This window comes from Megascapheus bottae, chromosome 13 (assembly GCF_031878675.1).
Source record: "Megascapheus bottae isolate mThoBot1 chromosome 13, mThoBot2.hap1, whole genome shotgun sequence".
Lineage (NCBI taxonomy): Eukaryota > Metazoa > Chordata > Mammalia > Rodentia > Geomyidae > Megascapheus > Megascapheus bottae.
This window is the reverse complement of record NC_143521.1, coordinates 7,459,306-7,475,438: the sequence shown is the minus strand read 5'-3', so window position 1 is coordinate 7,475,438 and position 16,133 is coordinate 7,459,306. Positions and strand designations below refer to the sequence as shown.

The following is a 16,133-nucleotide window of genomic DNA, read 5'->3' as shown; positions in this document are numbered from 1 at the left end:
TGAGGTAGAGCTAGGGTTATAGGCATGAGTTACTAATGCCTAGCCAAAAAGTCCGAATGCTTATCTCAATAATCAGGTTAAATTTTTCCTGACAGAGGTATTTTCCAGGATTTCTGATGTGAGTACCAGGCCATGATCCATATAGAAAATGGAACTGGGAGCTCCTCCATGTGAGAACTTCTTTATATCCACTATGGAACAATCCTTTATATCCACTATGGAAACACTTCCCTTCCTCCCTCCCACTGAGATGGCACTCCCACCTTAAGCCTTAATCATTTTTTGTGCCTGAGAGAAAAATTTTCAGATTTCTTCAGTCTGGCTTGTTCCAAATAATCATGAAAGCATTTGTTAAATGTGCCCAACAGCTTAAGATCCAATAGAAGCTTCTGAATAACCTATCTTAGTTCAAATAATATAAGTTTTTCCTACAACCCCTTCTTTTTACCTACATTATAGTTCATTTCCAAAGGGCCAATCACAAAATCTCTTAAGTATATGTTTTAGAAACTACTTTCTGTAATCCAAGGATAGTGCTCAGGCCCTGAGTTCAAGGCCCAGGACTGGCACATAAAAAAAGGAAGAAACTGCTTTCTGTGATTAATTATTGATAATTACAAAATTAGCAACTTCACCTTTATATTCAAACATGGCCTAGAGCCTAATTTCATCTGCACTACTGAGCTAGCTGTATAAACATAGTAAATCTATTTGAAAGGTAAATATTTTCTAAGACATTTGATTCAAATTACTTTTTTTTTTCCAGCACTGTCAGCATCCTTACAGAATAACTTAGAAAACTACCTCCCTCCTGTCTTCCCCTACTCATGCTTCCTGTTTGTTCTGTTCTCTCTTTCCTTCCTCCCTCCTTTTTTTTTTGCTCTCCCTACCCCCATATTAGTAGAAGAAGCAGGAAAAGGCATTCCAAAAGAGTAAGCACAATACTAACTGAGCATTGCTCATACCTCAGAACTGCAATAGTTAAGCAGTGTTTTGCTTAAATATTCTTACATATGTTCTTAGACATCTTTCAAGTAGACTGGCTCGACATTTAGAGTAGATTTGTTGGGCAAACAACTGACCTAAAACAGAAGACCCACATGGAAGCCACAAAGCAAATCTTCTCTAATCGAAGTTATGGAAGCAAATCTTCAAACAAACAACTTTGCATTCATAATTGCACTAAAATTTCCATCAGTCTCATTTAACAGGGAACGTGTCACTAACCAACCACGGTACTTGCACAGTGTACACAGTTCATTTCTCCACACCAGATCCCTAACTTGCAAATAGAGTGAGACAGAAGAGAGAAAAAGAAATCCTAATGAATTAAAGGAATTTTCTAGATACTGTACCTTCACTTTAAGCTCTTATATCATAAAATATTAAGAAAAAAGTTAATTGCTCAAAAAGAAAAGAATTGTCATGTACAAAGTATTTTACTCTAATAAGCTATTATGTCACAAAAAACCCACTGGAGAAAAGCAAAGGAAGGGGTGACATTGTATAAAAAGAAATGTACTCATTATCTGGCTTATAAAACAGTAACCCTTCTAATATAATACTTCATAATAACAGAATTATAACAATAATAATAGCAATAAGGCTCACTGATAATACTGATCATTGATGTTTTTCTTTCACAGTTAATCACTTCTATTCTAAATCAACTGGGGGTAAGTTTCTAGTTTTATGCTATTATTAACTACATTTTGCTCAATGGATGAGAGACAGTATCTTACTGATTTTTCTTATTTTCTAGGGCTTCTTCGGGGTAAGATTTTGTTTGATTCTATTGACAAAAGTAAGTGACAGGCCAGGAGTGTGGCCTAGTGATAGAGTGCTTGCACAGCATGCATGAAACCCTGGGTTTGATTTCTTAGTACCACATGCACAGAAAAAGCCAGAAATGGTGATGTGGCTCAAGGGCAGAGTGCTAGCCTTGAGAAAGCCCAAAGACAGTACCCAGGCCCTGAGTTCCAGCCCCAGGATTGGCAAAAAAAAATATAAGTGACAAAAGAAGGTAAGAATAACTCCTCCTCTGGACAACAAAAACATATATGAAAATTCAATCCAACTGATTCATCCAATTAGAATCCATCTCCTCTAAAACTTCTAGCTCAAAGTTTCTGCATTATAGATAAAAAGGCATTCTTTTCACAAGACATGCTATTTCACAAACTCAACTTTCAAACAGACTTTTGTCTATAAAGTGTAAGAATGCCTTCTAAAATGATAAAACCTAGTGTGGTTTGACCAAACTTAGTTAAGGGTTCTGGTTACCTTGTCTTTTCACATGGCAAGTTAATACACCTTCCTAACACAAGCATTAGCCTGCTTGGGGAAAAGAATACTTCTACTTTGATACTTCTATTTTGAATATCCATCAAATTTCTTTCCAGTTAAAGTATCGTTTTTTAACTGAATACAGGTGGCTCATCTCTTCTAGCTACTCAGGAGGCTGAGATCTGAGGGTCATGAGTTGAAGCCAGCCTGGGCAAGTCCATGAGACACTTATCTCTAATGGACGAGCAAAAAGCTGGAGGGAGAGCTGTGAGTCAAGTGGTAAAGCACTAGCCTTAAGAAAAAAGCTCAGGAACATTTCCTGAGTCCAAGTCCCAGTACCAACACAAAAAATAACCAATAAACACACAAGCACACAAAAGGTTTGTGTGCATAAGTATGTTTATATGTATATGTATAAATATATATGTATATACACATACATATTTAAATATATAAACCAGAAAGATTTTTTCTTGTTATTTATTAAATAACTGAATCAATGCTATTAAATTTTATACAGAAAGTGTTTATTGCAATTTATCTTGGAAGAAGCTAATGAATGATTTCAATCTCAATTTTGAGATACTGAATTTTTCTCTCACACAGCAACATTCCTGCTGTTAAAATTTTGCTATCCTAAAGTACTTATCACTACTTTTACCACTTCAAATACTGTTGTCAGGCCACCGGAGACAACGTGGGAAAAGTTAACAGTTGATACTTCCATGTAGCAGTATTTAAGCAAAACAACTACACTGTTTTCTATACCAATCCACAATCACACTTATATCAAAACATCATCAATATCACAAAATGGGAGAGATGGCAAGGTGAAGAAAAAATTACAGTGGACATACTTTTATATACTAATTATAACTTGTACTGTCTTTCAACAGAAATAATTTCCATGATTCATGTCAGAAGCTAAATACGGTTAGTAAAATCTCCAAATATCTTTCAAGCACTATTATATATTTTAAGCATTTTTAATACTTAAAGCATTTTACCACCTCAGAGTTAGTCCACACTAGTAAGTTAATAACATGATAAAAGTAAGTGTAAATAAGACTAACTTGATTAAAATGAGTTTCTTTTAAAGGATGTATTTTTAATCAATTTATTACATGTGCTGGTAATGTACCTCAATAATCAAATGCTTGTCTAGAATGCTCAAGGCTCTAGGTTCAATCCCTAGGAATGCCAGAAACAAACAAACTACAAAAAAAAAAAAAACACCTCATAATTAAACATTTTAAGTACTTCAAGTGGCTGGAATTCTCAAATTGCCTCTTTTACTATCAAGTTTTTAAACTTCTAAGATAATTATGACCTTATGTAAATCTGATTTTATTTGAGCTTGAAATGCTTTCAAAAGCTAAAGAGTAGTTGCTGGCAAGACAAATACTAATTGTAACCATTTATCCTAGATTAAGGTGATACCAAATAAACTGTCTCCAAACTAAAGTTGAACAGTTTCAACAATGCTAATCAGGAGCAATTTTCAAATTATTTTGTGATGCCAGTACTGCTTATGTAACACATAATCTTCCAAATTATGTCCCTGAGGTTGCAAATCACAAAGGACCTCATAACTTTAGTACAAGATATGACAAAGAATAAAATTTGGAACTAAAAAGACTGGGATTGAAATCTAAGCTGTTTCCCTAAAGTGAACAAAACCTTGAGTAATATTTCAACATACCAAATTCTTCATCGGCAAAACAGGATTTATTACTGTTGAATCTCACAGGATTATTGGGAATTAAGGGATAAGATTATAGAGATGTTCAGTAAATGATGTCTATTATTTTTCTGATTTTTAAAAATATGCCTAAGGAATATTTTCCTAAGTCATAAGGAAAAAAAGAGCATATTACTTAGTACTATAGGAACAGGTATTCTTCCTGGAATGTCTTAACATCTTGATCTACTTGTTTTTTTAATAGATGGTGCTGGATATTACAGTTATCGGAAGAGTATCTGCTTCTATTTATTCATTAGTTGATGGTGGTTTTGTCATTTTGCACATGGTATATAAGCTCCAGTGAAAAGTTAAATACCACAAAAATCTATTATCTACAGACTATTTGCTTTAAATATTTTATGTAAAATTTTAATATATCCTTATAAATTTCAGTTCAAGTGTATCAAAACTATAAAGCATAAGTAGACGTACATTTCATAAAAATTGCTCAAACTGTTTTGAATGCCTTTGTTAGTTTGGGATAATGTGACCTTAGTTCACCAAGACAGTTAGCAGTCTTTTCCTTCCCTGTTCCATGCATCCTAGAGATTCTGGTACACTATCCTCTTCTTCCTGCAGTGAGTTATACTAGCCATGTGTTTCTTTAAAGACTATTTAAATCGTTCATATTCCTCTCCAAAACAAAAAAAAAAAACAAAAAACAAAAACAAAAATAACCCACTTCATTCTGTTGCTTCCTGATTTCAATTCCTTGCTGCTTTTTTACTTTTTAGTCAACTTACGATCTTTACTACTTATAGAAAAGTAAATATCTGTAAATTACTAATTACTGAATATGTTTATTTAAAATGTCTAAAAAAATGAATTCCTACTCACTGATTTAATCTTTATTGATTAAAGTAACTGAAAATTCCTTAGTAACTGAAAAACTGATGAAGTAAAAAAAAATTATACAAAGTTTCAGGCCGGGAGTTTGGCCTAGTGGTAAGAGTGCTTGCCTAACATGCACAAAGACCCAGGTTCGATTCCTCGGTACCACATATATAGAAAAAAGCTGGAAATGGTGCTGTGGCTCCAGTGGTAGGGTGCTAGCCTTGAGAAAGCCCAAGGACAGTGCTCAGGCCCTGAGTTCAAGGGTCAGGAATGGCAAAAAAATATATATATATACAAAGTTTCAAAATCAGAGTCCATAAGATCATTTGAAGGAGCATGTGAAGTAAATAATTGAAGAAACTCAGATGAGAACTATATACATGGAATTTAGGATTCCCCTAAGGAGTCTGCTGTGGTGGGAACATCCTGAGGCCTCGGAAGAGGGGAAAAGAACTAACTAAAAAGGACTACGTGAAAGGCATACATCTGTCTGTCAACTGGCAATTTATATTTATTCTTATTACAATTCTTCCAAAAATCAGTTATTTAATCTAAGTCATGATTAAATTTAGAATATTTATAAAATAGGACAAATTTTTAAACTTTTTTTACAAGAAAGTTAACAATTCCATGTTCAATTTCAACATACTTGCTCATTTTATTCTGATGCAAAATCTTCTATATACAAACATTCTGAAAGAGAATAAAATAATTTCCAAATGACCTTTATATAGAATGGTTTCTGTGCACTGCCTTCTTCTTAGCACAGATCCTGGTTGGCTCTGGGTTACATGGAGCCCAGCAATCATCCATGTTAGTCAGTTTCAGAGTCTTCACTCCAGTGTGCATCTCTTTTCTCTGCCACAAGTTTGATAAAGTGCAAGTGACTGGCATAAAGCTTGAGTTTATCACTGATGTCCACCCATTTCACTTTTCCAGCATCATCTCCAGCTTCTAGAGTAAGATTATCCATTACCTCACCTGGTCACCAAATTTAAAACAAAAGAAAAAAACAAAAAAAACAAAGAATTCATTTATCCATTTTTCCCAGCATAATTCTCTATCTTCAACTATTCTTACTATAAATTTAAATCATAAGCCAGGCCCCCATGGCTCATACATGTAATCCTAGCTAGTCAAAAGGCTAAGATATGAGGATTGTGGTTCAAAGCCAGTCCTAGCAGGAATATCCATGAGACTCTTAGCTCCAATAACTATCAAAGGTCAGAAATGGAGGGCCAGGAGTTTGGCCTAGTGGTAGAGTGCTTGCCTAGCAGGCATGAAGACCGGGTTCAATTCCTCAGTACCACATACATAGAAAATGCAGAAGTGTTGTTGTGGCTCAAGTGGTAGAGTTCTAGTCTTGAGATAGTCCAATGACAGTGCTCAGGCCCTGAGCTCAAGCCCAAGACTGGCAAAAGAAAAAGTCAGAAATGGAGCTGTGTTCCAAGGGACAGTGCCACCCTTCAGTACAAAAATTGAGAGACATGGCCACGCCCTAAGCTCAAGTCCCAGGGGTGATACAAACAAACCTAAATTATCACTATATTAGTAGTCAAGGGAATGAGGAAACAAAATATTCCAAATGCCTGCGTTTAACCAACTTCCCAAACATTAGGTGGAGGCTCCATAAAGAAAACGCTTCCCTTTAGCTGGCTCCAGCATGTAATCCTCACAACTTAGAAATCAGAGATCAAGATCAGGAATCTAGGCCAGCCCAGGCAAAACAAAGTTTGAGAGCCTTGTCTCTACCAATGGCTGGGTATAGTGAGCTGTGTCTCTTATCCTAGCTATAAAAGAAGCACATAGCTGGGTGAAGTGCTGCAGCCCAGGCAGTCTCAGGCACAAAGTGAGATCTCAAAAATAACTAACACAATAAGGCAGTTGGAGATATAGTTCAAATGGTAGAGTAGCTACTTAGCAAGCAAAAACTTCTGAGTTCAATCTCCAACATGGCCAAAAAAAGAAGGAAAATGAGAAAGAGGGGGGAAAGGGGAGGGAGAAAGAGAAAGAGAGAAAGAATATTATTCTTTTCTTTGTGGTAATTTAAGATTTTTTTAATTTGAATAAACTAGTTGTGCCAGAGGATTTTATTATGCCATTTCATATACTCATGTAATGTACTTTATCAGCGTCACCCCTCTATCACTAGGACCTCTGTCCCCTGTTCTCACAACAATCTCAACAAGTTTCATTGTTCTATTTTCATATATTCACATAAAGTACTTCAACCATATTTATCCTCTCCATTCATACCTTCTCCTTCCTTGTCATTCTTTTTTTTTGGGTCAGTCATGGGGCTTGAACTCTGGGCCCGGACACTGTCCCTGAGCTCTTCAGCTCAAGGCTAGTGTTCTACCACTTGGCCCATAGTGCCACATGTTGTTTTCTGGTGGTTAATTGGAGATAAGTGTCTCATAGACTTTCGTGCCTGGACTGGCTTTGAACCGTGATTCTCCGATCTCAGTCTCCTTGGGATTCATTATTTTATATTTTTTATTTTTATTTTTTGCCAGTATTGGGATTTGAACTCAGGGCCTGAGCACTGTCTTTGGGCTTTCTCAAGGCTAGAGCTCTACCACTTAAGCCACAGCACCACTTCCAGCTTTTTCTATGTGAGTGGTACTGAGGAATCAAACCCCGGGCTTCATGCATGCTAGGCCACACTCCTGGACCTTGTCATTCATTTTTTTTCAAGTGTGCATTAACTATACCAAAGGATTTCACGCTGGTATTTGGTACATGTATGTATTCATTTTTCTTTCAGAATAACCCTTTCAATTGTTCTTTCTTTCAGTGAAAGTATTATTCTAAAAGCAATACAAAACAAAACAGAGAAGGAAGAGGAAAAGGGAGAAAGACACCAGAGTCAGGTGAAGTGGCTCAAGTCTATTATCCTAGCTACTTGGGATGCAGAGGTCAAGGTTAGGACATTCAAAGCCATTCCAGCTAGAAAAGAAGTTTAAGAGACTCCACCTCAACCAATTGCTTGAATATAGATAGCACATTCCTACCATCTCCAGTGACAGAGGTAGCACAAGCAGGAGTATTATGGCCCAGGATAAACCAGGCATTCAGTGAGACTCGACATTGAAAATAACCATAGTCTATGTGTATTGTCATGCAACATTCAACCATCAATGGAAAGAGAAGTGAAAAGTAAAATTAAACCCAAAAGTTAAATGTTAGATTTTGTAAGTAACAACTTCCTCTAAAATCATATTTTACCAAAATTAATACTGTCTGAAAAGTTTTCTATTCATGTCTATGGGTACTTGATAGATTATATGAAGCAAGGTTTTTGGAAGTTTAGATTGATGTACTCTGACATGTCGAGTTCAAAAATCATCACTATCATCCTCACATGAGAAAAGCTCAACAAAAAATTAATGTTCTTAGATCTACCAGAGAACTGAGGTTTAGGGGCACAATGCCAGCCCTCACTGGAGGAAAATTTTCCAGCAGGGTGAGGAGAAAGCAACAATTTTGAAACACATCCAAAGTACTTTGCCCTCATGTACAATTATTTTATAAAGGCCTAGAAGACTGGAGGAAGGGAAATGCTAACTGCAAGCCAGCTGAGCTTCCTGGGTGATGTGAGGCAGGAAGGAGAAGGAAAACTGGACACACTTGTTGAGGCCACGGCTCAGGAGCACAGACAGGTTCAGTGAAAGTCATAGGATCCTCCTATGCATCTCCTATCCTAAAACTTACTGTAACAGGAAGATACTATTGAGAGAGGAGATTAAGAAGTCTGAAGAGAAAGGCAAAGACATGGCTGGGACTGTGGCTTAGTGGTAGAGAAAATTTTAGCCTTTGACATCTGTGCTATAGCAAGCAAATACAGTAGAACCAGTCAGATAAACATATAACTTTACACTACCTACACTAGGCCTACTTGCCTTAAATCTTAACAGTAAAACCTTGTCCTATTTTCAAGATAAACTGCAAGATACACTAAAAGGCAAAACAAAACGTCTAATAAGACAAAGCCAAGCAACAGAATCAAACTCAGACATGCCAAAGATCTTGGAATTCGGAGTACAGATTTTTTTTTTAAAAAAAGAGAAGACATGAGGTAAAAATAGTGAACAACTCAAACTAGATAACCAACTTCTGACAGATCAGTTTTTAACCTTCAAAATAAGTAACAAATGTATCAGCAGTTTTGTAAAACTCATTCTAAACTACATTTACATATTTCTCTTAAGTTCTCGGTCCTAGAAGGATGAACTCCTTTAGCATTAGAAGTGCTGTATAGAAATAACAGACAACTTTGCTCCTATATAAATACTATGCTAAAATCAGAAGCTCTTGATCCAGATGTGGTTGTGCTTCAGTATACTGGCTGAAACTCATTCTCCAATCCACACACTTTCGTAAATATGAGTACTAAATTACCTGTCTCAGCTGGGTGCACACATGTAATCCTAGCTAATGAGGAGGCTGAGATTTGAGGACTGCAGTTTAACACCAGCCTAGGTAGGAAAATCTGTGAGACTCTATAATCTCAAATAAACTACTCAGAAAAAGCCAGAAGTGGTGCTACGACTCAAGTGGTAGAGCACTAGCCGCGAGCACAAAAAGACTCGAGGACAGTGCTCTGTCCCTAAATTCAAGGTGCAGAACTGGCAATACATACATACATACATACATACATACATACATACCTGTCTCATCATGGTAATTGACAGCTTCTGTCTCCATCCATGCATTATCAGTGTTTCTAGGATCATCAACATATCCCTTATATATCTATTTTTAAAAGGAGGAAGATAAAAAAAATCTAGGGTGAAACAAGAATAGGTAGAACAAAAGCAGGTTACTTTCATCAGATTCAAGTGTATAAGTGTGAACATACTTAACAATGTAGACTATGCTTAAAAATTGTTACTACGAAGCTGGGTTTGATAGCTTATGCCTGTTGTTCCAGTTACTGGATGTGAAGAACAGGAGGACAGCTTTTTAATACCAGCTTTGGAAATAAGTTAGTGAAATCCCATCTCAACCAACAAAGCAGGCATGGTAATTTATATCTGTAATCCCTGCTACTCAGGAGACAAAGGTAGGTAGATTATAATCTAAGACCAGAATTAGCCAAAATACAAGATCCTAATCAGACAAAATAATGAAAGAAAAAGTGCTGGAGCATGACTCAGGTGGTAGGGTGCTGGCCTAGTAAATGCAAGGCCCAGAGTTCAAAACTTAGTATAAGAAGAAAGACATGCAAGACTGGTGTGTGGCTCAGGTAGTAATAAGTGTTAAGACCCTGACTTCAAATCTTTTTACTTAAACAAGGAAGAGGAGGAGGATGAAGAGGTAGAAGAGGAGGAGGAGGAAGAAAGAAAGAAAAATGTAACTATTAGAGCCTTTATTACTGTTTCTACATACTTGTTTTACATTTCTTCAGGATAATATTCTCTTTTGAAGCAACTTTAAAATTCAGAAAATTCAAAACTCTTAAATTTTAGAACTGGAGACAGACTGAGTTGGGGGAGCAGGTAATAACTCAGTACTCAGCATGCAGGAGTTCCTAAATTGAATCACCAGCAATAAAAATATTTGAGAATAGATTTGCACCATGTAGTTTTTTTTAAATGTTCCATGATTTAAATACTTTTGTTTTAATAACCTCTCTGATTATAATTTCATAAATACATAGATTATTCTAGTTAAGAAAAGGGATCTAATATTTGAAATAGGAGGGGAAAATAAGATGAGGAGAAGGGGTGGGGGGAAGAAAATAAGGACAAAAAACATGAGAAGGGGTATCAATATGTGAGAAGAAATGCACCTTCTATCGGGGGAATATAACTGTAACCCCTCTATACATTAAAAGAAAAGAAAAAAGGGATCTAAAAATAAAACTAAAGAGTAAAATGTAAGCAATTAATACATAAAAGAATTTGGATTCAGATGTCTAATACAAATGTGGTCTAAAATGTATGGAAGCATGTAACTTGTAAAGGCATTTTCTTAATTACAGATTATATAAACAATAAAGACACATACCACAACAGTTAGCAACCAGAAAAAATTATACAATATAATTTAAAATGTAAATGTTCTTTCAGAGAAGACAGAGCTTATGTGAACAAAAAGATTTTCCTGTTGGATGGATCCTTACCAAGTAAAGAATAGCTTTTTTGTCATATTAGCTCACATCTACTCTAAAGAAATACTGAGGAAAAAAAGGAAAAAAATAACAAAAGTTGACCTACAATTGTGCTATAAACTTGGGGCAAATCTATTTATAATAATGGTTGCTTTTATGTTTGTAGATCTCAAATATACAAGAAGTCTATTTGGTTAGAGAAGTTTCCAGGTGAACTTGAAGTCTATTTTCATTAATTCACAGGACTATTATTTAGTTATATCCTGGAACCATCATTTCTTACCACTAATTGTTCTTGGTTGAAGAGTTTGTGCAACTGCTTTTCTATTTCCCTCTTTTCAGCACTGGATTTCTGTAAGGAATTGAGCGCCTCCTCACCAAATTCTCTTTTCAGTGTGGCACTTATCTTCTCTCCTGGATCTACCATTCCCTGAAGCCAAATTTAAAAGAAAAATGTTTTGTCAAATTGCAAAAAAAAAAAAAAGTAAAAAAAAAATCCAATACATATCCTACAAAATGAAAAAAAAGTAAGGGAAGGGTGAGTTGGGAGGGATGGGTAAGAATGCTGAAATGGATGACTTCGGCCAAAACACACATCAACTTTGTTGAATGGCAACTTCTTTGTACAAGTACTTAAAGGATAGTAATAGTATTTTAAAATTTGTTTTTAAAGGAACAGAAGCTGGCCAGGTACTCATGGTTCATGCCTTTAATCCTAGCTACTTAGGAGGCTGAGATGTAAGGATCACAAATAGAAACCAACCTGGCAAGCAATGTCCAGGGGGCTCTTATCTCCAATTAACCATCAATTTTTAAAAAAAAAGCTAGAAGTGGAGATATGGCTCAAGTGGTAGAATACTGGCTTTGAGCAAAAGAAAGCTCAGAAACAGCACCAAACCCTGAGTTTAAGCCTCTAGGTGCAGCATAAAAGAAATTAATAAACTGTGATTCACTATACAAGTATTGGCACAATATATATTTCTAATCCTCCCTGTCACCTCCATGACAGTACTTGCTGTGTCCTTTGTCCAAAATGCTTATCTCCAGATATCTACCCAGTTCACTCATTCACTCCCTTTATACCTTTACTCAAATGTTACCTACTCTAAGAGGGCTGCTCTAACTGTACTATCTCAAATGCAAGATCTCAAGAACTTCTTAGTCTTCCATCTTGCTTTTTTTCTTAATAGATACAACTTAAAATATATTTATATTATTTGTATTATATGCTTCCCACTGGAATTTAGCATCAAAAGTTTGTTGTTCTGTTTCCTCAATTACTAAAATACTAGCTGACAAAAGGTAGATTCTCATGACAAGTTGCCCTTATGGTGAAATTGTTTTGTTATTACAATCAGCATGAGTGAAGTTTGATTTGGCCTACAATAATTTGCCTAAAGTTTTATTCTTGCAGATAGTAGTGTATTTATAAAAGATCATTCTCATAGCAAACCATATAATTTCACAGTAAGGAATTAAATATAAAACCTGCAACTAACTTACATGATTTAAAAGATCACTTCAACTATCTCACCAAATATCCCACATTCAAACTGCAGGCCAACGAAGTGTTCCCGATGGTGATATGGAAAATTGTAAAAATACATTAAGCAGTAATAAACGCCATTGTCTTGATTATGTCTCGATCAAATTTATCAAATGACACTAAAAGTTTGGACTAGGGTTTGAGATAGAACCACTTTAATGAATGCCTACTGCATGCCAGATGTTTAATTTGTGAGGTATTTATGATTATATTACAGATGAGGGCCTGACCTCCAAATCACCATACCAAAACACAAAGGTAAAACTACTATGTCGGTGTTCTTCTCTAAGGATGTTACAATAACACTAATGCTAAACTTGTTCTAGATAACGAAACTTCCCTGTAGTAGCAGAACCCCATTGCAGTGGGGAAAATGAAGTCAGTAGGATCCATATACAACAACCCTAGAGAAAATGAAGTGACTAAGAGAATTTAAACATTAATTTGACCAAGCTGCAATGCTCACGCCTGGGATCGCCCATTCTCCACAGTCTTTCCTTTTTATGGCAACAAACTGTAAGATGTTCTTCCCAGAAACAGGGTGGGAAATTTTATTTCCACTGCTATCTCTTTTCCACCTGTGAACAGAAGACCACAAGTGACTTAAAACAAAGAACTAATTTCTCTCTCAACCCTGAAACGAAACTATAAAGACAGATTATTTTCTTTTTTTCATATATTTTTATTGTAATTAATAGGGTTACTAATTATTTCCTTAATAAATGAGGTTATCAATTTTCCTCAAATCAATTAGTTTTGAAAAAAATTAAAAACCAGTTTTTACATTTGAACTTTACATAAAATATACCATATTCTCTGTAATGAAAATTCAGGACATAAAAGTTTTTACTATTTAAAATGCTACCCACAAAAGGTTAAGAACAAAATGTAAAGAAAATAGTGGTAGAGTTCTTGCCTAGTAAGCATGAAGCCCTGGGTCAATTCCTTTGTAGCACATATAACAAAAAGCCAGAAGTGGTGCTGTAACTCAAGTGGTAGGATGCTAGGCTAGAGAAAGCTCAAGGACAGTGTGTAGGTGCTGAGTTCAGCCTCCCTTCCTCCCCCCACCAGGAGAGAACAAAACCAAAAACAAATGTTTTAGCTGGGTTACTGTGGCTCACATCTGTAATTCTAGCTACTCAGAAGGCTAAGATCTGAGGATCACAGTTCAAAGCCAGTCCAAGCATGAAAGTCTGCAAGACTCCAATTAACTACCAGAAAACTAGAAGTGGTGCTATAGCTCAAGTAGCCTTGAACTGAAGAGCTCAGGGACAGTGCCCAGGACCAGAGTTCAAATCCAAGGACCAACCAAGAAAAAAAAAATTTCTTTTAAATAATTCAAAGGAAATACTATAAGAATTAAAAAAAAATCTAAAGACCCTTTTCAGAACTTACACATAGTAAAAAACAATCTAGTAATATTTACATTTAGCAGTTCACCCAGTATTACTGGACAACAGCTTATATAATACTATTTCAGCTGGTGATTAAAAGGTACTTTCTAAGCCAGGTGCTGGTGGCTCATGCCTATCATCTTAGCTGAAGTCTCAGGAACAAGTTCAAAGTCAAACCTGGCCCCCTTTTTCTTTTTCCTTTGGTGTTAGTAGTCAGTGCCTGGGTGCTGTCCATTAGGTTTTTTTTTTTTTTGCTCAAGGCTGGCAATCTGCAACTTGAACCACAGCTTCATCAATGGTGCTAAAAAAAAAAAAAACCTGCTATCTCCTAGTGACATAGCACCTTATTCTCAGCAATGTCTGTGTAAACAAAATTTCTCCACTGTTAGTCCTATAGAAACACAGCACATACAAGTATGTATACTATAGAACTGCTTAATAACGATAATAAACTCAACGTTTTACTAGTTTAGATGCCCTATTTTTTTGTTGCATAGCTAAAATGAACTCCCTCTGTTTTTTTTTTTTTAAAAAAAAGCCTTTACTGTAGAATTCGAATGCTATTCATCTCTGGCAGCAGCCCCATATATCTGTGTATACAGTGCCTCCTGAGGGCATCCCAAGACCAAGTGAAGATGATTTGCCTATACCGCCTAGGCGTGTGTCAATACTGTCTATGGTATTCACACAACAAAACACCATCTAATGAATTTCTTATTTTCTATTGTCAAGAACACATGACTACAACAAGTCATATTTGATGTTTTCTTATTTCAATTTACCATCTTATAAATGAGCCTGAGTTCTTCAATGAAAGGGAATCAAAACTTTGAGTTCTTAGTTTGTTTTTTATGTCCTTTAAAATACTTACTCAACACTGAAAACAAAACAATACTTGATAAATATCAGATGAGTTAACTTTGAGTAATATTTAATTTACTCATAACAATACTAACCTAATTTTTCACATATATCATTATAATTTGTCATTCTCTTTAAAGTCATTTATGTGAGTACATATGTATAGACATATGTAAACACACATATATGTGCATTTATACAAACACACAGGCAGGCATAAGATATTGACACATGTATATACATCTACACATATACAAATGTACCTACAGTCTGTTTTTCTGCTCACTTAGCTCTCCACTCCTAAAGTATTTTATCTGGGTTCATACCTAGTTATAATAGGATCTGCAGCATGATTTGGACCCCATCTTCCCAAAAGCCCCCGACCAACCAGTCCTGTGCGCCCTGCAGGATTTCTGTAGGGAAAAAGAAAACACACCTATAAAATTAACTGAATGTCATCAGTCAGCAATAGCATGGATCTCACAATGCAATCATAAATCTCATTATGCTGTTACTATTACTTAATTTTTCTTTTGCTCATATCTTAAAACTTTGGGCTGGCTCCACAAGAAAGACCTGAGTTCCAAAGTAGTTCCACAATCTGTTCCCTTATTATCTGTCCTAAATGCAAACTTAAAATGTATTTGATTCTTCCAATGCTCTCTTCCTCATCTAATAACTTCATTATTTCTGAATTTGCTCTCCTAGACCTTTCTCGTTAAAGTAGTGTTACCTATTTAATTCAGTTTCTCAATGAGTTTTGAATTTTTGCCTCCAGAAATATATGCATTTGTAGCATCTAACAAGATAGTTCAATTTCATATTTTGTGGATTTCATGCCTTCCAAAATGTTAGCATGTTCTGTTTTTGCCCGTCCTGGGGCTTGCACTCAATATCTGGGTACCGTCCTGGAGCTTTTGCTCAAAGCTAGCACTCTACTTCCAGTCTTTTCTGTTTATGTGGTACTGAGGAATTGAACCCCGGGCTTCATGCATGCTAGGCAAGCACTCTACCACTGAGACACATTCCCAGCTCCCAAAATCTCATTCTATAAAAATACTTATTAAACTTTTTAACTATACATATAGCCAATGTTAAAAAGTCAGTTAATCACTCTTGATGCCTCACATTATTACTTAACATCCATAAATATTCATTTTTTTTTGCCAGTCCTGGGGCTTGAAATCAAGGCCTGAGCACTGTCCTTGAATACTTTTTGCTCAAGACTAGCACTCTAGTGCTTGAGCCACAGTGCCACTTCTGGCTTTTTCTGTAATATGGTACTGAGGAATTGAACCCAAGGCTTCATGCATGTGAAGCAAGCACTCTATCACTAGGCCAAACTCCAGGCCC

The 16,133-nt window shown here is 35.8% G+C and overlaps 1 protein-coding gene across 3 annotated transcripts in view; it reads right to left on the bottom strand.

Moving 5' to 3' along the window:
* Positions 1-5,497: 5,497 nt before the first annotated feature.
* The window catches only part of Nudt9 (nudix hydrolase 9), a 31,770-nt gene continuing 21,134 nt past the window's right edge, over positions 5,498-16,133 (bottom strand). For all 3 annotated transcript variants that reach the window (XM_090343228.1, XM_090343227.1, XM_090343226.1), the window contains exons 4-8: positions 15,107-15,193; positions 12,992-13,103; positions 11,263-11,409; positions 9,535-9,619; positions 5,498-5,845 (exon numbers count right to left, since the gene is read on the bottom strand). In XM_090343228.1, coding sequence (XP_090199354.1) covers positions 5,679-5,845; positions 9,535-9,619; positions 11,263-11,409; positions 12,992-13,103; positions 15,107-15,193 — 598 coding nt within the window. In that variant the 3' untranslated portion in view covers positions 5,498-5,678. The remainder of the gene's footprint in view (positions 5,846-9,534; positions 9,620-11,262; positions 11,410-12,991; positions 13,104-15,106; positions 15,194-16,133) is intronic.